A 24,785-nucleotide genomic window follows, 5' to 3' on the forward strand; every position below is an offset into this window, starting at 1 on the left:
CACCACACTGTGGCTCCCAAATAATGATCATAAACTGGTCACCAGTGTAATTCTTCACACACTCAGGATTATTTAGCAAATGTGGTTGAATTGCAGAATCAAATCTAATGTCACAAACTGTGCTGCAGATTTTGCAAGTGCAATCTGTTTGAGTCTGGTCTCGGACCTTGCTGGTTATGAACAGCTAAAAGGATATGCAATGCACAAGTGCTATAGAACCAAATACCTACTTTAAAAGTAAGAAATTGTCTGTAGAACACTTTGGGGATTTGAAATTCCGAAAATGCATGATAGAAATGCAAGTCTTGCGTTCTTCTTTCTTTGTAAATACATAGTATATAAAAATCTAGGAAGGTAAATTCTCCACGAATCTAGTGGTGAAAGGGTTAAACTATTGCACCTGTTATTGTACACCTGCCTGACTCACCTGCAGGCGTACCTCTATCTGAGGAGACCAATCAAAAACAAGGCAGGAGAATCTACCTGTCAGCAAAATTCCTGCAGTGAACCTTAAGGGAAATAAATAGAGATCCATCACTGACACGGTTAGCTTTTAACCAGAAATATCACACAAAGCCACCTGGATGTTTTTTGACCTGGGACAGTAAGAACAACTGTTATAAAAATACATCATTTGTGAAGGTGACTGTGAGGAGACAGACTATGTCCAAAGAGCTTGGGTAAGTGACTGCTCTGGCAGAGACAAGTGTCATCAGTTAATGTTACTTTCTTCTGAGATGCTACCTTGCTCATGGATAAGGAGCGCTTGTGTCAATTTAAACCATCTGCTGTCTTTCCATAAAAGATGGGAGCTACGTTTCTGCTGCTGTTTGACGGATCTTTCCTGTGTCTATTTGCTTAATCTCAGTAGAAGCATTGAAAACCCGTGGAGTTTTTTTTTCACAACGGTTTTGTTCCTCTGGCTGTCCACTTCCTTCTTTGCCATTGTGAGAAGCCTGAAAGATATAATTGATAGGTTAAATCTGACCATGTGATAGCATCAGAGCATCCTGTAGCCATGGTTTCAGGAACTACCTAATTCTATGTCAGCAATAGTGATTAGAATTGAAATGTCAAAAAGGAGAAATCGTAGGGAAACTGGACGAGTTTATACTTGATTTTGTATTTACGACATGGGCGTGAATGATCTGATTTGCTATCCACTGACAGATCATTCATGACCTAACTTGATAATCGTGTTCCTGAAACGTGTTTCAAAATTGGAAAACAATTACATTTCCTCTCATTCACTTCTGTATCTGGTGGTGCATGTGGCAACTAATTTATTTCACTGCAGCAGAACCGTGTGCCAGAATTTTTTTCCATATTATATTTCTTTTCACCTGGGCATTGGGTTGGCCTGATTCACTATCCAAACCAGAACACTATTTAGAACCCATTCAGATGCTAAAGAGGTCATCAATCCATTCCTGTCTGAGACAATTATCTTGGTGAATATAGACTCTGCATTCAGAGACTACATTAAATTTTTGTTCTCTGGGGTAACATTGAATACCTTAAATAGGTAACAAAAAGTATATATATTTTATATATATATAAATAAATATACATACATACATATATATATATCAATGTGTTTATTTTAGAATAGGTATTATGCAATGCCAACAATATGAAATGCTATCCTGACTGATTTAATTCTGAAGTCTCCTCTGCAGCACCTGTATGTTTGATATGGATTGTTGTGCTTTCATTTTACAACCTAGCAGCACACCAAAATAAATAGACAAATCAAGAAAGAGCAGCAGGCAAAATTGAGCTATAATAGGTTAGAAAATAAATTCACATCGTGAAACATTTTAGACATTGGATTGAAGCAAGCAATCTAAAACAAAAACATTGCAAAATTCTTCAATGCATAAAAGTGCAATAAGTGGTCTAAAGAGTCTTGGCGCGTATCTAATTGTGTAATTGATGTCCAGTGATTAATTTTGGCTCTGTTGTGAATCTGAACAGAATGAATATTTTCCATTGGTTTTGGATTGGTATTTAGTGATAAGAAATTAGCAGGGACATAAACTAAGGTTGTCATTGAGATATTGCAGCTCAAAACAGATGCTAGTTGTCAATAGGTAATTGTGCCTTTAAGGCATTTGTTTTCAATGACACTGAATGTTTAAACTGCAATGTTTTGTGTTTTTTGGTAAAACAGTATTTTTTTAAAATGTATATGAGGTTTCCTCCATCATGGTGCATGGGACTGACACCAGGAGAATATGATGTGTCAGATACCAAGGAAACTAAAGAGGTTTGTGAGCTTTATTGGAGAGGAGTTGTGATTAGCGACATCAAATCGTACTGAGAGGCACATATGGTACTACGGCTGTGCAGAGAAAGAAAACAAAACAGTATCTTTCCAAAGTTATGTGGCCCATAAGCCATTGTGTATATTAGAAATGTTTGAATATTAATTATTTCTATCTCTGTATTTCAGAGAAAAATAGATCCCTTGACAGCAAAACTCTAGTTAATTTTGATCATTGCAAATTTTAACCTCTTCAACCCTTGTATGAACCTTATTGAATGCAGGGATAATACCAACACCTATTAATCAAGAAAGGGTGGCAATTTCAATCTAACATTTGTCATTGGGGGAAAAAGGCTTAAATTTGTTATTAAGGAGTTGGTACCAGGGCATTTGGTAAAATCAGGCAGAGACAACATGGTTTTTTGAGAGGGAAGTTATGCTTGACTAACACATCAGAGTTCCCTGGAGAAATACCAAGCAGGACGGACAATGGAAATGTATTATGTTTGGATTTCCAAAAGAGTTCCAATAAGATGTGCATAAACGGTTACTGTACAAGATAAGAGCTCATGATGCTCAGGGTAACATTTTAGCATGGATAGAAGATTGATTAGTACTAGGAAGCAGAGAGTTTGAACATGTTGTTGTGGGTCAGCAAATTCTAAGCAGTAGAGCATCACATCGATCAATGTAGGAGCTTCAATCTATATTAATGTTTAGAATGATGGGACAGAGTAAATGGTCACTAAAATTGCTGATGACAGGTAGCAATGACACGAAGAATTTCCAAAGGTATAAAGACAGATGAGATGAGTGGAAAACAAATTCCTGAAGGATAGTAATGTGAGAAAATATGGGATGGTCACAACTTGAGAATAAAAAAAAGCTAGAATATTGTTTAAATGAAGAAAGACTACAGAAGTCTATTGTAAAAAAGGAATCCAAGTGCCCAGGTAAATGAGCGCATTTCCATGTGCAAATTGTATACAACTTTGGCAAAGAGCTGAAAGAACAGCATTTACCTCTCCCTCATTTCTGTATGTCTCTGACTGTGCTGTCAAACGTACAAAGATCAGAAGAATTTTCGGTTGGTTATTTTGTTGTGCCATCTGCTCTTCCCTATTGTAAATGTTGATGTGCTAATCACTTAATTGCCATGCAGTCTGGCAGAAGACAATCATTTTGCTCTTTAGACTGGTCCTAGACTCATCATTAGAAATGTACCTTAACAAAATTGTGTCTTTAGTAAGTGGTGGGAGAGAGAGGTTAAGCAGGTGCAGACTTGTATAAATTATTTGAAAATTAGGAATCATGCAACTCTCCCAACACATATCCAGTTTGATAAGAAAATAATTGGTCTATTTTTCACAAAAAATGGCTTTGTCATGTCAACAAGAATTGAGTTTAATTTTCAAGCCAATAAATGAACCACTTTGATACAGGCAGTGCATCAGCAAACGGGTGTCCTTGGAATCTTGTTCTCTAAATGTTACAGTCCAGTCCAGACCAAACTCCGTAGCTTGTCAAATTACTGAACTGAAAATGACTCAATGTTGATGAGAGTAAAAGCTTTTGCACATAGAAAATACTTTCTGGATGAAAGTAGGGTTAGAAACAAGTAAAGGGGCAGATGATAGGTTCCTGGGCATCTTCTGATGATGTTCAGAAACTGAAATTTGCATGAAAGTCTACAGGAGAGGCTTGTTCAATATGCTGAATCTTGATGCTCCAAGTTTGTGATTTCCCCTTTCAAAAATACACAAGGTCAGTGGTTAAAAGTTAGTTTCAACTTTGGTCTGCGTGTGCTAGTGAGCAGATGTAATTGTGGTCTAAAGTGGATGGATGTACCAGCTGAGTTCATGCACTTACATGCATCCCCTAGTCACCCCTGCATTGCAAGTAAAAGATTCTATTGCTCTGAGTGCTAGAATCCAGTCAGAAAGACTGTGGAAAGAGAACAGACCAAAAAAAAATCAATGAACCTGCAAAGCCAAGATTCTTGAAACTGATTGCTGAACTATCAATGTTCCATTACTTACACTTCACAATTGAACCAAAGACTAATCCAAAGAACTTTGAACATTTTGTCTTGTATTCTTATTGTAAATGACTTGCCAAGTTTAAGGGCATTTAAATGGTCACTGGATAAACATATGGATGATAATGGAATAGTGTAGGTTAGATGGGCTTCAGTTTGATTTCACAAGTTGGTGCAACATCGAGGGCCAAAGTACTGCGCTGTTATGTTCTGTGTGTGTGTGTGTGTGTGTGTGTGTGTGTGTGTGTGTGTGTGTGTGTGTGTGTGTGTGTGTGTGTGTGTGTGTGTGTCGGGGGGGGGGGTGGTGGGGGGGTGGGGTATGTTGCATTACTATTATTTCCTCTCCCACTCAGTAATTATCAAATTCATTCTTTTGTTGGTAGAGTATGGCCTGGTTAAATTGGCCCTTTTTACAACATAAATTCATTTCTGCTAAGTGAAAGATATTTGCACTGGAAAGGATTTTTGGCAATTAACCTTTTTTGCAAACCACCAAGGGTTTTGGGAGTAGGGGGTGGTGGATGTGCGGAGGGCGAGTGGTTAAAGAAAATGGGAACCAATTCATCCATCCAGGTATTCAACATGGAAGGAATTACTGAGAGTAGAAAAGGCACAGAATGGACTTTGGGTGGAGAATTTCAATGTCTGTCACCAGGATTGGCTCTACAGTACCAATATTGACCAAGCTGGTTAATTCCTAAAAGACATATCTACTAATCTGGGTCTGCATCAGGTGGTGAAGGATCCAACAAGATGAAATAACATATCTTATTTCATCTTCACCAATCTGCCTGCCACGGATACATCTGTCCAGGACAGATTCGGTAGGAATGACCACCGCATGGTGCAATAGAGACAAAGTCCCATCTTGACATGGAGGATACTCTGCGATGTGGTATTGCCACATAGGACTGATTTTGAACTGATCTAGTAACTCAAGACTGATCATCTGTGAAGTACTTTGAGCCATCAGCAGCAACAGAATTGTACTCCAACAAAATTTGCAACATTATGGCTAACATATTCTCCCCTCTGTCACTATCATCCAGCTAGGTGTTCAACTCTGGTTCAGTGAAGAATGCAGGAGTGCATGACAGGAGCAGCATTAGGGATACCTAAAAATGAGATATCAACCTGTTGGCGTTACAAAACTGGAAACTATTTGTGTGCCGAACAGCATACACAGCTAGGCAATTCCACAAACAATGTGAAATAATTCCACAAAGGCTGGTATCCCATCAACCACCTGGCTGACCTTGTTGGTACATAATAGATTAGATTTACATTCTGCAGTCCTGTCATATCCGATCACGAATGGTGGTGAACCACTAAATATTTCACTAGAGTTGAAGTTGCCACAAACATCCTATCTTCAATATTGGGGGAATGCACCACATCAGTGCAGATAAAAAGGCTGAACCATTCCAACAATCTTCAGCCTTAAGTGCAGAATGGATGATTCACCTTTGTCTTCTCCAGAGGTCCCCAAGCTCACAGATTCCAGTCTTCAGACAATTCGATTCACTCCACCTGATATTAAGAAACACTTGGGGGCACTGGATATGCGAAATACGATGTGCCCTGACAGTATTCTAGAAATAGTGCTGAAAACATGTGCTCCAGAACCAGTTTGCACTTGGCTAATGTTTTCCAGTAAAGCTATAACACTGGCATTTACCCGAAAATGTGGAAAATTGCTCAGGTATGTCCTGTGAACAAAAAGCAAGACAAATCTAACACAATCAATTCCCACTCCATCAGTCTACTCTTGAACATAAGCAAAGTGATGGATGGTGTCATTAACAGTGCTATCAAACAGAACTTGCTCAGCATTGACTTGGCCATCAGTGCTCAGATTGAGTTCTGCCAGCCAGTGCAGCTCACTGTGATGATTCCACAATGAATGGATCAATCCGTGTTCTGCAGTCCTGTTTCATCCAACCATTAATGGTGGCAGATAATTGAACAATTCACTTGAAAAAAGATGTTCCACAAATATCCCCATCTTCAATATCTGGGGAGACTAGCACATCAATCAAAAGATAAAATGGAAGCATTCTCAACAACCTTTAGCCAGAAATGAAGAGTGGGTGATCTATCTCAGTCTCCTCCATTCACAGATTCTAGTCTTCAGCCAATTCGATGTACTCCATGCGATATAAAACATTGGTGGGGTACCAGATACAGCAAAGGCTATAGGTCCTGTCAGCATTCCAAAAATTGTACTAAAGACTTGTGCTCCAGAACATTCCACGCCCTAGCCAAGCTATTTAAGTGGAGCTACAATATTGGCATTTACCCAACAATTTGGAAAATTTTCCAGGTGCATTCTGCATGCAAAGCAAAGCACAAACCCAACCTGACTAATTACCACTCCATCCATCTACTGTTGATCATCAGTACATTTATCGAAGGTATCATCAACCGTGCTGTCAAGCAGTACCTGCTCAGTAATAACTTTATCACTGACATTCAGACTTGCTTCTGCCAAGGTCCCTCACCTCCTGACTTCTTTCCAGTTTTGGTTCAAACATGGGCCAAAGAGCTAAGTTCCAGAAGTGTGAAGAGTGACTGACATTGATTCAAGGTCACAATATGGCATGAAGGAGTCCTAGCAAAACTGGAGTTAATTGAACTCAGGGGAGACCTCTCCACTAGTTGGAATCATACCTGCTCGAAGGAAAATGATTGTTGTTGTTGGAGGTCAGTCATCTCAACTCCAGGAACATCACTGAAGGAGATAACAAGGAGTAGCGCTGGATGAACACAGCAGGCCAAGCAGCATTAGAGGAACAGGAAGGCTGACGTTTCGGGCCTAGACCCTTTTCTGAAGAAGGATCAAGGCCCAAAGCGTCAGCCTTCCTGCTCCTCTGATGCTGCTTGGCCTGCTGTGTTCGTCCAGCTCCACACTTTGTAATCTCAGATTCTCCAGCATCAGCAGTTCCTACTATGTCTGAAACATCACTGAAGGAGTTCCTCAGGTTAATGTCCTTGACCCAAACATCGTCAGCTTCTCAAATAAAGCCGAAGGAGCTGCAGATGCTGGAAATCAGCAATGAAAACAGAAATTGCTGGAAAGGATCAGCAGGTCTGGCAGCATCTCTGGAGAGAAATCAGAGCTAACGTTTCTGAGGACGGGTTACTGCACCTGAAACGTTAACTCTTATTTCTCCTCACACATACTGCCAGACCTGCTAATCCTTTCCAGCGATTTATGTTTTTGCATCTTCAGCTTCTTTACCAATGACTTTTCCTCTATCATACAGTCAGAAATTGTGATTGTTCATAGATGATTGCACAATGTTCAAACCATTTGTGACTCCCCAGGTACTGACTTGGACTCAAAAGAAAAATATGGAAAGTAGAAAGAATGTGCATTTTTATAGCACCTTTCATAACATCAAACCATCTCAAAGACTTTTTTAGCCAATGACATACTTTAGGCGAGTAATAATTGTGGTAGAGTTTGAACTGGTGGAGAGGCATGGGAAATATGTGTTGTATGAAAAGAAGCTGAGACTATTAATATTCTTCTTATGGTATTCCACTTTTGAGACGAACCTTTGGTACTCAAATAAAAACAGAAGATACTTGATGTACTCTGACAGCATTTGTAGAAGAATAAAGAGAATTAGTCGACCGAATGCAGTCCATCACGACAGGAACCATAGCAGCCAGACCTCATTAATCCTGGGCAAATCTCATGTCAATCTGGCAACAGTGGCAAACTCTCCCATTATTAAATCAGAGGACGGAAAGAGCTGGTGACTGATTTACAGCCACTGGTGCTGGGTTGTAAATTAAGCTCATCAATTTGCCAATTGACACCCATCATCCTTGAGCCAATCATAATTCTGTGCTGGCTCAGGGATTAAATAGGATCGGTACAGATTTCGTGGGAATACCATAAATGGAAGTATCCCTTGTTGTCTGGCACTCAGTGCCACAGTGCCTTATCCTTATCTCTGGCCTCCATATAACCTCTGTTGTGCCCTTACTTACCTTTGACTTGGATCCCCACGAAATTTCCATACTCTGGTGGGTACATGCCTTTCAGCTGCCACCTCTTCACCAGTGGTGTTGGAGAGCAGTGAAGAGCTGTTGTCCTTTGGTATCTGTTGACATGTCATCGAGTCATAGGGTGGAGCTTGTATTGCCAAGTTCCTGAATTCTGGGGGACAACAACTTCAGTGATAAAGACACTTTAAGGATGGGCATCCTCCAGTGCAGCTGAGAGCTGATTTCCTTACAGTGGTTTTACCATAAGAGAGAAACCCTTTCAGGCTACCTAAATCCAGCCCGATATTTCAAGTCTGTGACCTTTCATGCCAATGGATTTGAAACATTGGCCAAAATCTTCTGGTCTCTGTATCATTGAAGATCAAATATATGACTGAAGGTGAATGTCAGAAGCTGTGGAAGTCTTGACACCCTGACCCCTCTTGGAGTTGCCTTGAATTATCTCTGAGTTAAACTTAGACTTCAAACAGTTTTGATGTGTTTTCCTGAAATATTAAACAGACAAATAAAAGTCTAACTTTTGGGTAACTCAAGAACTAACACTTCCACCATATATGCCACCAGCAAACACCTACCCACCCATTACCTCCTGTCCCTCCTATTACCCCAGCTACTGCTCTGATCCTCTGACAACCACTTGACATCTGAGCATCTCCTTCACCCTCCCAAATCCTTGATTTGCCTTTGAGCCCCCAACCTCTTTCCTGACTACTCACTACTCATAAAAACTTATAAAATTCTAACAGGACTGGACAGGGTAGATGCAGGGAGGATGTTCCCAATGGTGGCTGTGGCCAGAGCTAGGGATCACAGCCTGAGGATTCAGCGTAGATAATTTAGGACGGAGATGAGGAAACATTTCTTCACCCAAAGAATGGTGAGCCTGTATAATTCATTACCACAGGGAACAATTGATGCCAAAACATTGAATGCATACAAGAGGCAACTAGATAGAGCACTTTGGATGAATGGGAACAAAGGTTATGGGGAGAAAGCAGGATTAATCTTTTGAGTTGGATGATCAGGCATGGCAGAGTAGGCTGGAAGGGCTGAATGGCTTCCTCCTGCTCCTATCTTCTATGTTTCAATCTTTACACATGTGATCTGAATACCACCTCATCCACATGGCACCCCAATTCCATTCTACCATCACCTGCCATCCTACCAAAGCAACACTTCACCCATCTTTCTGTCCCACCTGCTACCCTAACCATCTACTACCTCACATATGCCACCATGTCCACATGCCATTCTGTTCATCTCACCCCTTGCCATCCTACCCACCTATCAACTCACCCAGCCGACCAACCTACCCATTTACCGACTTCGCTCACATACTGACTTATATTACCATTCTGCTCATTCGTTCATCCACTCACCCATTTACGAAATGAACCTTAAACTTACCATCTGGCAACTTGTTGCCTATCTTTTTCTATCCTGTTGACTTATCTTTTCCCTGATGTTGCTCTTTTTCCTGACGGAGCCCTCTGAGGGACACTGGGCTTTACATTTCTGGTAAAGCTGGTCTCAGAAGCCCAATCAAGAAATGTGGACCATTGTTAAGTTGGGGAGAGGTTTGGGTGGAGTGGCAATCTGTCAATGATAGCCACTCAACAGAGGTTTGAGGCCATTAAATCCCAAAAGATGCTGCCAGGCCAGCTGAGAATATCCCGCATTCTCTGTATCAGATTTCCAACATCCACAATATTTTGCTCAAAACTGACAGTCTTGGAAAGAAATTACCATTCCTTTGCATCATTCCAAAAGCAATAAACAGAAATAGCTGAGGTATTTTTGAAGAAAAAAAAGCTGCCCTGTGCTGCAATGTGCTTGAACTTGATTGCGTGAGTTGAAGAGAGAACGTTAAGAGAGTCTCTCTATTGTCAAACGTTTGGTTTCCTTAGTTTCTATTGTGATGTCGAAAGTCAGGGTGATCACAGATAACTTGTCACATTGTCAGACCAAGCCCCATTTGAATTAAACAACCTAAAAGCACCCAGCTGTCAGTTGCTGATGTCGACAACAGAACTCTATGTTGCCTGAGGCAAATTTTTTATGCATGCAATTTTCTTCCTTATTGATTGGGTGTTGGGAAAGTGAAGACACTCATTAAGATGAAATAGCATTGTCTGTGTGTGTGATTTCCACACGTGTTGAAGCACTCCGACTTTAATAAAGTATTTTTTTAAAGTTGCTGTAGGGCAAAGACCCTTTCCACCGAACCACTGAGTGCCTTTACCTGAGCAATACCGACAAGGGGACACCTGCTTATTGCTGTTTATAGGGCTGGTGCCTGTTTTGCCGTGAGGCAAATTTGGGTCATGAGATGGATACAGATGTGTAAAACGAATAATGAAGCATTACTATTGTATACTTAGACTGTTATCAGTTATTAAAACCTAGCTTCCAGCTGAAGTTTTATTTTGTGTAGTTTTTGTATTAGTTTCAAGACGCTGCTTAAAATCATTCAGATTTCCTAGCTGGTGTGGAAGTTGCAGCCTTACATTACGTTCCTCACAGCCTCTGCTGGGCATTTTATGGAGTTAGTTACCCAACACTTGGCTATTGATTTTGGAGGTTCCCAAGACAAGCTGGGGGATCCATAGTTTTGGGTCCTGACACATGGGAACAGAGGGATTCAGAATTTAGGCCAATGACCTCCTTCAAACGAGAGTAGCAGGAGTGAACGAAAACAGATTTTCCACAATAGCCCATCATGTTTGAGCGAGTTGTGGTTCTGTGTGTGGTTCAATAAATTAAAGATGACGTTCACACATTATTACAGCGCTATCCGCGACAGCAAGATTTGTAGCAAAACATAGAACTGTTAAAACAGAAAGCCGAGTGTGCTGTTTAGTCAGGGATATTCGACTGTAGAGCAGGCTCAAGATCTTACAAACTAAATCAAGAAAAGGTATGTGTGCACACTAGGTCATGACAATAGTAAAGTATAATTGTCTGAAATATGGCAGTAATGAGTTTGTCAATAATGAACAATCATTTGCAGCACTGTGTATTAATTGCAAAGTGAACAATACGGGAACGATATGCCATTATGGCTTCCATTTTAAAGAAGTCTGAATAATAATTCTTGTTTTTATGTAGTGCCATATCATATCACACAGTGAATTGCTTCCTAAGTGTAAAGGACATTGGTAAATTTTAACTGAAAATCATTTTTTGTATACTATCCAGTAAGTACTCTTTAATAGATAACCTGTTTGTGGAAGTATTACTTATAAGTTAAATTTATATGGAACCTTGACTAGAGCACATTTAGAATGTTATGTGCAAGTCCTGGTCTCCATATTATAAGGAAAACATTGAAGTCCTGGAAAGGGTGCAGAAAAAATTGCAAGCATGTAGCCAGTATTAAGAGGATTCAACTAGTAGGAAATATTGAACAGGTTTGACTCTCCGAAGAAGAAAAGACTGTGAGGAACTTGATTAAGTCCTTTAAAATTAGGAAGGAATTCAGTAGGGTGGATATTAACGAGCTTTTTCTATATGTGGGTGAGTCCAGGACAAAAATATAAACATGAGATTGCCACAGATTTAAAAAAAGGACACAGTTCCAGATAACATCAATACACCTCAGGATGTACCTATGAGGGAGGGGAGTATAAGGTATGGTAGAACAAGGCAATCCTAGTGAAAGAAGGATGATGTGAAGTACAAACAGCAGCACAGAGCTATTAAACTTAACTGTCTGCATCTGTGCTATCAATTTTCACAATAGAAGGAAAGTTTGTCAGCATTTAATGAACAATATTTTATCTTAATATGTGTACTTTTGTCTTTGTCAAATGTATTTTTGGTTTCAATTTGAAGATATGAAATTTACAAAAAATAAGTTAAACTTTATCGGAAAATAAGCACAACATACTATAAATAGATTGTAAATGCGCAAAACTGTGTCCATTAGATCTCAATACTCACAATTGTGAAATTGTTCATTTTAGACTTAAAAGGTACAAATGTTACAACTAGACCTTTGGTGAAGTTATCTAAGTTGTTACGGTTTTAGACAGATATCAAAATCATTTAACTCCTGGCTAAAGAGGGATAAGCAGCTTCGACTTCTTTACTCACGTCCTATTCAGTTGGTAGTAACATTTAGCTCTAAAAGGAGCCAATACAACCACATTTTCATGCAAACAAGAAAGTGATCTTAGTATGCCGTGTGTGCAAAAAAGATAAAAAGTTATAAGATAGATTAATCAGTTTCTATAGGACATTCATGAAGAGTAGATTTGGAAACATTGATATTTAAGCAGTCAATTTTTGGGCTTTTCCAGGTTAGTTGAAATCCTATTGTGGTTTTTTTTTCAATGCTGCTTGGCTGGCAGTACCTAGAGTAAGTGTGTTACCTACTGACTAGCTTGCTAGCTAGTTATGCTCTAACACTCGGAGCAAGAGTGTCTTTTAGCCTGCAGGGTTGACCTTAACCTTCACAACACACAATCTCTCAGATCCAGACTTGTACATGTCGGTGCTTCAGTCCACTAGCTCAGGATTACTATCAGTTATTAACCCTTTCTTTGCATGTTTCTGGAAGGTAAAAGACAAAAAATGGCTGCAGGAGGTGGATTTTTCCAGACAGGGGGATTGTAGTCCGCCCCTAACAGGAACATAGATAATAGGAGGAGGAGTAGGCTATTTGGTCCTTTAATCCCATTCTGCCAATCAACTGATCGTGGCTGATCATCCAATTCAGTATCCTGTTCTTTTTTCCTCTCAATCCCCTTTGATCCTTTCAGCTCTAAGAACTCCTCCTTCAATAGATCCAACACTTTTGCCTCAACTATTTTCTGAGGCAGAGAACTTCACAGGCTCACGAACCTCTGGGTAAATTCCTCCTCATTGCAGTCCTAAATGAGCTAACCCATCTCTTTATTTCTGTACACTCCCCCCCTCCCCCCACACCCAACTTCGGCAGTCATCAGGAACATCTTTCCAGCATTTACATTGTATCATTAGAAATTATATGGTTAGAAATTTATATGTTTCCCTCGCTCTTCTAAACTCCAATGAACATAGTCCGAACTGATACAATCTCTCTTAGTATATCAGCCCTATCATTGCAGGAATCAGTCTGGTAAACCTTTGTTACTCTTTCTCCATGGCCAGAACATCCTTCCTCAAATAAGGAGACCAAAACTGTACACAATACTCCAGGCGTAATCTCACCAATGCCTTGTTGATGCCTTACAACAAGATATCCCAGCTCCTGTATTCAAAACCTCTTGCTATGAAGGCCAGCATACCATTTGCCTTCTTTACTGCTTGCTGACCTGCATGCTTAATAATCATTTTCCCTTTCTGGTATGTCTCTTCCCCTAACTTTGCTGTTTGCCTGACACTTTAATGGGACAAAATCCCATTGGTCTTATGCAAGACTTTGGAAGAAAACACTGATTTTACATTCATTTCTTTTACATTACAATTTTTTTGTCTATGGCGGGTCATTTTTTAAAAACAAAGTTTGGATCAAAAGTTCCAAATGAGATTCATTCTCATTTCATTATAAAAAAAAGTGAAAAGGAGTTAAATAAATACAACAACAAACCAACTCACACACAGCCTTTCCTTTAGCCTTGGCTAATATTATCTTTTTGGTTCTCTCTCAGCTCTGGATGTGGTGCTTGAAATTACTTTCCATTCCAGGCAATGTGGATGAGTTCAAAGTGACATGCTTGACGGACCAAGTTCAAACCTGAATAACCTGGCATTCTGTGCCTTAAACCTTTCCATAACAGTTAAAGAGTAGTGGTCCCCGCACCCATTTTGGACATATGTCTTAAAGTGATTGAGTGCCAATAACACAAGTTGTTTCCTTCTCTGCTGTGGACTTGCTTAGGCATTTGGAGAATAATCGAATTGGTTTCTCTTTTTAGAATTCATCTTTCTGAAGGAGGATAGCCCTTGCCCTAATGTGACTTGCATTAATGGCTACTTTACATGCTTGCTTAAAATTTGAAACTGCAGAGATAGTTTTGCTTGTTAAATGGGCATCAGCTTTTCAAAAACAGTTTGGCATTTCTTGGTCCATACTTTATTTGATTTGTTCTGTAATGGACCTGTCAGTGGAACAGCAACTGTGTTGAAGCTTGTGATGAGATTTTGGTAGAACCTACACATTGTCAGGAACCTCATTATTTCCCTTTTTGTTTTGGGAATGAGGAACTTGGATACCACTTCTAACTATACAGCACTGGGCAGTACTCTTCCTCGACCCACTGCATGTCCTAGATAAGTAATTGAATCTAAGCAAACTCACATTTTGTGAAATTAAGCACGAGGTCAGCTCGAGGTATTTTTCAGAAAGAATGTTTCCCAAGTGATGCCATACACTAGATAATTGTTGAGGTACAGTATACAATTCGATAGGCCGACCGCAGTCTGATTCATCAGCCTTTGAAAGATGGCTGGGGCATTTCCGAGTCTGCATGGCATGACTTGAAATTGGTATAACACAATTGAAGTTATGAAAGTGGAGATTTCCTCTGAATAGGTAGTCAATGGATCCTGCAAGTCTCCTTTTGAGTAAATCTATCTTGGAAATGTAGGCTGCTCCACCTACCCAATCCATACAATTTATCAGCCGTATATTGAGTAAGAATTGGGTCTGGTTACTGCATTAATTTTTTTAGAGGTTAATGTGAAGCTTCATGGAGCACCCAGCTTGGACATAAGGACAACTGGGAACTCCCAGTGCTGTTGCTAATCCATTGTTGGTGCTCCAGAATTAATCTTCCCCTAAACCGGGGTCAGCTTTTCTAGGCCTACTGATAATGATGTTGCCTAATAGGACAGGTTCCTTCCACAATCATGTCATGTAGAGCTAGGGTGGTGCAGCCTGGCTTGTCTCTGCACAAGCCCTTGAATGCATTGAGTAGCCTTGTTAAGTCTGCTTGTTGTTCTTCATGGAGGTGAACATTTAACGAGTCTAAGTTTGCTATTATTTAGGAGTTTGCTAATTGGATAGCAGGGGCCTCAAAGTGTGCCTCCACTAAATCTCTCTCCAATTCATCCTCACTGCCACCTTTATCACCATAGTAATGAGACTGAGCTTTACCTGTTTTTTTCCAACTTGGAAGTGATATTGCTTTATCATGTTGACACGATGGAGCCTATGCTTCCCTTCCCCATCTGGAGCCTCAATCTGATATTCACTTGCCCTAACTTTTTTGCTACTCTGTACAGGCCACTAAACTGCCTATTTATGGGTTCACCTGATATTGGTAGGAGCACTAATATGCAGTCACCTGGTTGAAAGGTTTGGAACTCTAGCATGCTTAGCTCCATTTAGTTTCATCACTGACTGGGAGAATTTCAAGTGTTTACAGGCCAATTTACAGTCTCATAAGAATCCTCTCAGAACTCTGCTATGTAGTCTAATATGAACATTTTCTTCTTCTGATCTAAAAATATTGCCTTGAGTCATTGAGAGGCTTTCACACTTGGTGGCTGTAAGCTTATTCAAATGGAATAAAACCAGTTGAATCATTGGGTGAGTCCTTGTTGGTGAATCGAAGAAAATCTAGTCCTTTATCCCATGGCTGTATAACCTGAGCTTTTAGGGTCTGATGTTACAGTCCTAATACCCCTGAGGCAGTATGTGATAGGCTGAAGACTTTAGCTCGAGCACAGTCAGGTTGGAATATTTTGGATGTGAAATTTGGCCCCGGTCCAAATGTATGTCAGTGGGGAGATCATAAAGGGTGAAGAATTCGGTCAAATCCTTCACCACAGTTTTGGTATGGTACACATGATTCTCAATGGGGACCAACCCCTTGGTAGTCATGTTCGTGTTGGTCAGGATGTAATAATAATGCCCTTTGTTTTGGGCAGCGACCCCACACAGTTCACTAACACCTTGCTGAATGGTACCCCTAAAACCAGCACAGGACTCTAGGTCTTATTACAGGTAAGGGTTTTCCTGGCAGCTGTGGCACATTTTTTAAAACCTTACTGCATCCTTGTGGAGCTGTAGCCAGTAAATATGCTGGTTGATGCAAACTTGGATTTTGCATAAACCAAACGTTGGCATCTTCTGAGTGAGCTACAGTGTTTCCCGAAGGTATTTCAGTAGATACCACTGCCTGGAGGATCACGGTTCACTCCTTATTTGCAGGTCTGCGAGGGAGTTCTCCATTTCCTCATCAGCACCATACTCTTCACATCATAGCATTCAGGGACTGCTTCTGCCCCAGCGTCAGTGTGAGCAGCCTGAACTGGAGCTTTAACAGTGGGTCACCTTGTTGGACTGCAACCAAGGAAGTCTATTGATTGAGTGGCATGGTGGCTCAGTGGTTAGCACTGCAGCCTCACAGTGCCAGGGACCTGGGTTCAATTCTAGCCTCAGGCAACTGTCTGTTTGGAGTTTGCACATTCTCCCCGTGTCTGCGTGGGTTTCCTCTGGGTGCTTTGGTTTCTCCCACAGCCCAAAGATGTGCGGGCTAGGTGGGTCAGCCATGCTAAATTGCCCATAGTGTTCAGGGTGTGTGGGTTATGGGGGAATGAGTCTGGGTGGGATGCTTCAAAAGACAGTGTGGACTTGTTGGCCCAAAGGACCTGTTTCCACACTGTAGGGAATCTAATTACTTTCTTCAGTGTTCCAGGCTTGTGAGGAAAGGTTTCAGATAACCAGACCTGCAAATAACACTGAAGATAGCTTGAGATGTTGCTAATGCATTCCCCCTTCATGGGTGGATTGATCAGTTTGTGGCACAGAATCATGCTTCAGAAGTAAAATCCCATTCCTTATTGCTGCAACCAGCCGTCTGCAGGATTCCCCAAATTGTTGCATTTCTACAAGGATCCACTATATCATTGCACTTCTAAGTGAAGAGGTGTAAACCGGCTTCTCTTTATTCACCCACCTAGGTGGGTCATAACAAGGTTAATTCAAAAAAGATCACTTCCTTTCTCCCCAGATCAACTGAATTTAAAAGAAATCAATTTAACAAGACTGTCTTGAGTTACCAGAAGAGGCAATAAAATAGTACTATACAAGAAAAGAAATAATATGCAACATTGAATTGCAACAGAATAGGAATATGGAGTGTGTCCTAAAAAGAAGTTTTTATTTTAAAATGGTTCAGACTCTGTTGTTTACGAAGTGTAGACAGTAGAAAGTTGTGCCCATTATATAGGATGGTACTGATAGGGTGACATGAATAGGTGAGCAATTGATTGTGAGATTCTCAGCTCTGCAAGTTGATTAAAATTCCAGTGTTTTGTTTCCTTCTACCAATAAAAAGCTGGCTTTACTCAGAGTGAGAAAGTGAGAATTTTTCCTTTCTTTACCTGCAATATAGAAATGTTCAATGTTTGCTATAAATAGTGATGTTCACAATACACTAGTGCACACATGAACAGGTCAGGCCACTTCCACACACAGAAAGAAGATTGCAGTCAGGTTTAAAGCTGTTTTTACATAAAACTGTGAAACACAAATATGTCTGTTGGAGATGGCTTCATGCTGAGAGGAGTTTTGAGTGTCAGAATTGTACTGTTTTCCTTTCTTAGTCTTCCTGCTTGAAGTTTCCCTAACTCTGCACATCTGTAACACTCCAAAGGACCACAAAAGACTTTGCCATGAAGTCACTGAATTTACATTTGCGGTCATCTTTGGCTGTAGTAGTACTCTTTTAAAAATGCACAAATTGGAATTAAAAACTGAATATATCCAAAAGCACTCTGTGGTTCAGATCTGTCAACATGACCATATTTTTAATGAAAATCTTATCTAGTTGAACACACTTGAGAGAAAATGTATGGTGCCATTCAACTTTGTGTTCGTATTAATGCAATAATGGTCACTGTATATACATTGCAATAAAATGGTATCATCATGAATCACAAGATTTCTCGCCCACTCTCTTATTTAAAAGTTCTTACTTGAAGTTCTTAATTGTCTGTGATTAAAAGATTTGACCATTTTACGAAATTGCCACAAAATCATGTGAATGTAAATACCTTTCCTATTTTCTTTTAGCACTTGGATATTATACTTATGTGATCAGCTTGCAGATCGATCTGCAGTAAGTATATCAGGATCACAGGCTTGTACAAGGCTTTAGAAGGAGATAAGTAGATGTGGTGTAATGTGTATTTGCAAAGAAACAACACAAGTGAGAACACATCATATTATTAATATTATTATGAATACCACCATTGGTAGTGGTGTCTGTGAATTTATCGTTATTATTAATTACTGGATTTATTACTTCCCTTAACAGAAAAAACCAATGAAGCTGACTCTAGTTATCAGGATTTTAAAGTTAAAATGAAAGACTACAAAGAATGGTTTTGCTTTTATTAGAAAAGACTTTGAGATTACATTAATTAAGTTTTCAAGGTTATGAAAGAGATTTGATGAGTGTGGTGAGACATAAAGATATATCAGTAATCAAAGTTAAGAATTGCAAAACTAGAAATAGAAAAAGTAGACTATTTTATGAAAGGGATTAAATTACGAGAGGGAGACTTTTAAAGCATAAACAATTGGAAGACACATAAATGGGCTCAAGGGTCAAATACATTTTTTTATGAGTAAAAGGTGATAGAGCAAAGGTGATGAACACACATATAGGTGGTTACATATCAATCAAGAGGACAGGTTTGTTGAACCTAAAGATTTTATTTTCCCTTTTCTCTATTCCTAAGACATCTGGTGATATTCTTCCTCATTTTATCAACAGCTTGAATCTGCTAGTAGCACAACCTTCACCCATGAAGAAAGTTAAAATTCGTAAGATTTTAAGTTATTTGAAAGTTATTCACTTATTTATAAACTAATTTTTTTCATATTTTCACGTAGGTGTTGTGAGTGTACAATCCCGTAAATAAAAATTGCATTATAACCTATGATGTCAGTAAGACTATTGGTCCACATTTAGTGATAAGAATACCGGAAAACAATGACCATCATCGCCAACACCATTCATGACCTCATCACCTCAAAGGACCTCCCACCCACAGCCTCCAACCTTATTATTCCCCAACCCCGCACGGCCCGTTGCTATCTCCTTCCCAAAATCCACAAACCTGCCTGCCCTGGTTGACCCATTGTCTCAGCCTGTTCCTGCCCCACCAAACTCATCTCCACCTATCTGGACTCCATTTTCTCCCCTTTGGTCCAGGAACTCCCCACCTATGTCCGTGACACCACCCACGCCCTCCACCTTCTCCAGAACTTCCAATTCCTTGGCCCCCAACACCTCCTTTTCACCATGGACGTCCAGTCCCTATACACCTGTATTCCTCATGCAGATGGCCTCAAGGCCCTCCGCTTCTCCTGTCCCGCAGGCCCGACCAGTCCCCCTCCACCGACACCCTCATCCACCTAGCCGAACTCGTCCTCACCATCAACAACTTCTCTTTCGATTCCTCCCACTTCCTACAGACAAAGGTGGTGGCCATGGGCACCCGCATGGGCCCCAGCTATGCCTGCCTCTTTGTAGGTTACGTGGAACAGTCCCTCTCCCGCACCTACACAGGCCCCAAACCCCACCTCTTCCTCCGTTACATTGATGATTGTATCGGTGCCGCCTCTTGCTCCCCAGAGGAGCTCGAACAGTTCATCCACTTCACCAACACCTTCCACCCCAACCTCAAGTTCACCTGGGCCATCTCCAGCACATCCCTCACCTTCCTGGACCTTCTCAGTCTCCATCTCAGGCAACCAGCTAGTTACTGATGTCCATTTCAAGCCCACCGACTCCCACAGCTACCTAGAATACACCTCCTCCCATCCACCCTCCTGCATAAATTCCATCCCCTATTCCCATTTCCTCCGCCTCCACCGCATCTGCTCCCAGGATGAGGCATTCCACTCCCGCACATCCCAGATGTCCAAGTTCTTCAAGGACCGCAACTTTACCCCCCGCAGTGGTCAAGAACGCCTTTGACCGTGTCTCCCGCATTTCCCGCAACACATCCCTCACACCCCGCCCCCGCTACAACCGCCCAAAGAGGATTCCCCTCGTTCTCACACACCACCCCACCAACCTCCGGATACAACGCATCATCCTCCGACACTTCCGCCATCTACAATCCAACCCCACCACCCAAGACATTTTTCCATCCCCACCCTTGTCTGCCTTCCGGAGAGACGACTCTCTCCATGACTCCCTTGTTCGCTCCACACTGCCCTCCAACCCCACCACACCCAGCACCTTCCCCTGCAACCGCAGGAACTGCTACATTTGCCTCCACACCTCCTCCCTCCTCCCTCCTCCCTCACCCCCATCCTAGGCCCCAAGATGACTTTCCATATTAAGCAGAGGTTCACCTGCACATCCGCTTGGGAACCCTGCAGTCCAATGGTATCAATGTGGACGTCACCAGCTTCAAAATCTCCCCTTCCCCCACCGCATCCCACAACCAGCCCAGTTCGCCCCCTCCCCCCACTGCATCACACAATCAGCCCAGCTCATCCCCTCCCCCCACTGCATCCCAAAACCAGCCCAGCCTGTCTCTGCCTCCCTAACCTGTTCTTCCTCTCACCCATCCCTTCCTCCCATCTCAAGCCGCACCCCCACCTCCTACCTACTAACCTCATCCCACCTCCTTGGCCTGTCTGTCTTCCCTGGACTGACCTATCCCCTCCCTACCTCCCCACTCTCCTCTCCACCTATCTTCTTTTCTCTCCGTCTTCGGTCCGCCTCCCCCTCTCTCCCTATTTATTCCAGAACCCTCTCCCCATCCCCCTCCCTGATGAAGGGTCTGGGCCCGAAACGTCAGCTTTTGTGCTCCTGAGATGCTGCTTGGCCTGCTGTGTTCATCCAGCTCCACACTTTGTTACCATTTACCACCTGATGTGATTGAGAAGACACACTGATTAATCACAACTGAATTAAAGTCAGTAGGGGCCAGCTCACATGATTTAATGACGTGCAATCATTTTTCAGTATTGTGAAACTCTTATTGTCCAAACTTACAACTTGCAAAAAGTGACACAATAAAAAAACTTTGTAAGAATTTAGTAACAATTTTTATTTCATTTGTACACTTTAGTGTACCTGCATATTTATTAATAGGCACCATATATATTGGAGTGATTAAAGGAAACAATCGCCATTGGAATGTGGTTTAGCATCACATAGTAGCTGGAAGCAAATAACATTAACAGGGCAGACAAAATAATATTGACTGGACAGACAAAATAACATTGAGGGGGTGAACAGGACCTTTGTGTTAGCAATTTCCAGTTCCTTCTGAGGGTTGTTTCTCTTAAATATTTTTTCGGGATGGGGAAAAAGCTGATAAAGCTTTCATCTCCCATTCCTTGTTGCTGTGTGAAGGTGATGAACGTTTTTGTACTTTTGGGCATTTATTATTCTCCCAAGCTGGTGACTGTAATAATCATTTTATAACTGAGTGGTCTTTTAGAAGGCATTGGAGCCAACTAAATAGATTCACAACTAGGTCAGATTGGGTAGGGAAGTTCCCAGCACTGACCAACAAAGCAAATCAATATCCTGATTATCCCAAATCGTTAGATTTAACTAATAAAGATTTGTGTTTAATTTAAAACCCTAAACTTGAAATTATCGGTAGACTATGATGATCATCTCTTTGGGCATTTCACAGGTGCTGGTCAGCAGTATATCTAACTCTAAAAATCTCATTAGACTCTGATCATTTACAAGATATATGTCTGAGCTGGGATATTGTGCTTGGTGTTTTTATTGCAATATTGCCAAATCAAGTTAAAAACATCCAACATGTTGTCAAAATCTTAAAGGTAGCATTTAAAACCCGTGTCAAGAAATTCCTCAGAGTTGTTCCTGCTTTGCTATCTAAATTTTGTTAAAAGTTCTGTTACTGTGGCAGAGAAGATTTGCCCTTCACAGTGGAGCTCCACTGATCTTACCAGTCATGTGGTGGACTCCATCTAGCATCACCTGATCTGAGATCAATGCAGACGTTCCATTCACTTCGATGTTTGCCAACATGGCGAAATTATCTTTCTGTAATCATTGATGCAAATGGGGGCATTAATGTTATAAATGCCATAATTATCCAAATGTTACCACATGATTAAGCACTCTTTCACGTTGATCATTACCTCAAGTAGAAAACTGAACAGAATCTGCAAATTGAACTATTGGACTACATAAGACGAGTGATTATTCTGGTGAAGTAACATAATTTTAGTACATAACCAGTCACTATTTTCCTGAAAAATGAAGCTTATTTTTCCCACAATTAACATATATTCTTCCTAATATGTTTGTGAGTGAGAGCAGTGATGCAATACCTTGAGACGTCTGCTGTTGTAATTTTTTTTATTTCAGCCAAATAAATAGATCATAGAATCATAGAACTACAGAGTCATAGAATCATAGATGGACCAGTTTTATTACCAGCGCTCAATAAGTGTTGTGGAGGAAATAGGAAAATATGATACAAACTGCCAGAGTCTTTCATTCCATTTTGATAAAAGCACGAGTATCAATTAATTCAAACAATGTTCATTTTTGTGTGCATTTTATATCTAACTTTAGATAATTAAACCATAAGACACATATGGTTACATTGGAGTCCATTAGCTTTATGTGCAAGAGTTTGCAGGTGCAAGGAAACGTTTGAGATTTGATGGGAAGATAATCCGATGAGGACCTAAAGCCATTCAGCGGTATTTCTAATCATTTATGTAAATCAGGAAGAACAATCCTAGAATTGATTCTTGTGAAACTGCATTTCCGAAACTTTGCTGGTTTGAGGTAATCTGTAAAGCAAAAGCAAAATGCTGTAGATACTGCAAATCTGAAAGAGAAACAGAAAGTGTCAGAAAATAGTCAGCAGGCATCATCTGTGGAGGGCGAAAGAGAATTTAACAGGCTGAAAGTTCATGCTGGAGCCGCTTGAATGGAATGCTTTAAGGAAAGTAAAGGACAATCCCACCTGACGGACCTTGAACATATCCACCATTTTAACTTTGCATTATCTTCATTCCAAACTGTGTCAAGTTGGGGGTTAAAATGATATATGTACATATATATAGATATTTAGGTAGACTAGACACTTTATTCAGCAGCATTTCCATTCCCTTTTCCACTTAGTGGTATGTTTGCTCAATGTCACTAAAGCACATATTGTCGAAAATACAGGGCCCACTGATAAATGTGTTGTGTTCAATCTCAATCCAACCGGTGTGCTAGCAAGTGACATGAGATGATAATGCAGTTAAATTGCAGTGATATTGTTGGTAAATGCTACCTGAGCTATGCAGGTTGATGTTAGCATTGCTCTCTGCTACTCCTGGAATCAACATAATCAACTTAGACCCAAGGTGCTGCCAGACCTGCTGAGTTTTCCTAGCACTTCCAGTTTTTATTTCAGATCTCCGATGTCCACAGTCCTGTTTACTTTAGTTTTAGTGGCTTAGTTCTGCTTTAGCTTGGTGCTAAATGACTAAATCTGTTCCTTGTTCTCCAGCCCTCCCAATGACTTAGTATGTGAAGCCCCTTAAACAGGGCTGTCCAAAATGGGTACAGGGATCCCAGTTGGGGTTGGAGCTGAAATTATGGGGTGCTGAGCTTGGAGGCAGAGCTAATCACTGTGGATCTCCAAGTATATTCTAATAACTGTGCTCCTGCTCTCATAGCTCCCCTACTCTAATCTTATAGTTCATATTGAAGGATCATCACAAATTTCAAGCCTCAACATGGGGTCAGAATGAAAAAAATAATTGGGAAGCATTGCCCTCAAAGATAAGATTGCCTCAAGGTTTTCAATAGTATCCTACTGTATGAATGCAGACTTATTCAGGTATGGTAATGAAGGCATTAAATGTAATAAAGACTCTACAAGGTCTGGATGAACATAAAATTTGAAACAGTTTAAAAGGCAATATTTTGTTCCATGGGACAGGATCCTGCAGTACCAGAGATAGCCAGCCTGGACAAAAATAGAAATTGCTGGTAAAGTTCAGCATATCTGGCAGCATCTGTGGACAGAAATCAGACTTAACATTTCTGCTTCAGTGACCCTTCCTCAGAACAGTGAAGAGGTGGAGGGCCTGGAGATGAGAAGGCTGTGTCTCTGACTCCACCTGGAAGGCCCGGGCTTCACTTTCCTGCCTTGTTGACAACAGAGGACCTTAACGTGGTCAATTTAATGGGTGGCACAGTGGCTCAGTGATTAGCACTGCTGTGCTAGGGGCCTGGGTTTGGTTCCACCCTCGGGTGACTATCTGTGTGGAGCTTGCACATTCTCCCCGTGTCTGCGTGGGTTTCCTCTAGGTGCTCCGGTTTCCTCCTGTAGTCCAAAGATGTGCAGGTTAGGAGGATTGGCCATGCTAAATTGTCCGTGGTGTTTAGGGATGTGTAGATTAGGTTGGTGATGGGAGAATGGGTCTGGGTGGGATGCTCTGAGAGTCGGTGTGGACTTGTTGGGCTGAAGGTCCTGTTTCCGCACTGTAGGGTTTCTACAAAACTT

At 41.0% G+C, this 24,785-nt stretch overlaps 1 protein-coding gene across 1 annotated transcript in view; it reads left to right on the forward strand.

Moving 5' to 3' along the window:
• Positions 1-538: 538 nt before the first annotated feature.
• LOC125465040 (grainyhead-like protein 3 homolog) overlaps positions 539-24,785 on the forward strand; it is a 93,959-nt gene continuing 69,712 nt past the window's right edge. The window contains exon 1 of the mRNA XM_048558098.2: positions 539-680. Within this exon, the coding sequence (XP_048414055.1) occupies positions 664-680 (17 nt within the window). The 5' untranslated portion in view covers positions 539-663. The remainder of the gene's footprint in view (positions 681-24,785) is intronic.

This window comes from Stegostoma tigrinum, chromosome 24 (genome assembly GCF_030684315.1).
Source record: "Stegostoma tigrinum isolate sSteTig4 chromosome 24, sSteTig4.hap1, whole genome shotgun sequence".
Classification (NCBI taxonomy): domain Eukaryota; kingdom Metazoa; phylum Chordata; class Chondrichthyes; order Orectolobiformes; family Stegostomatidae; genus Stegostoma; species Stegostoma tigrinum.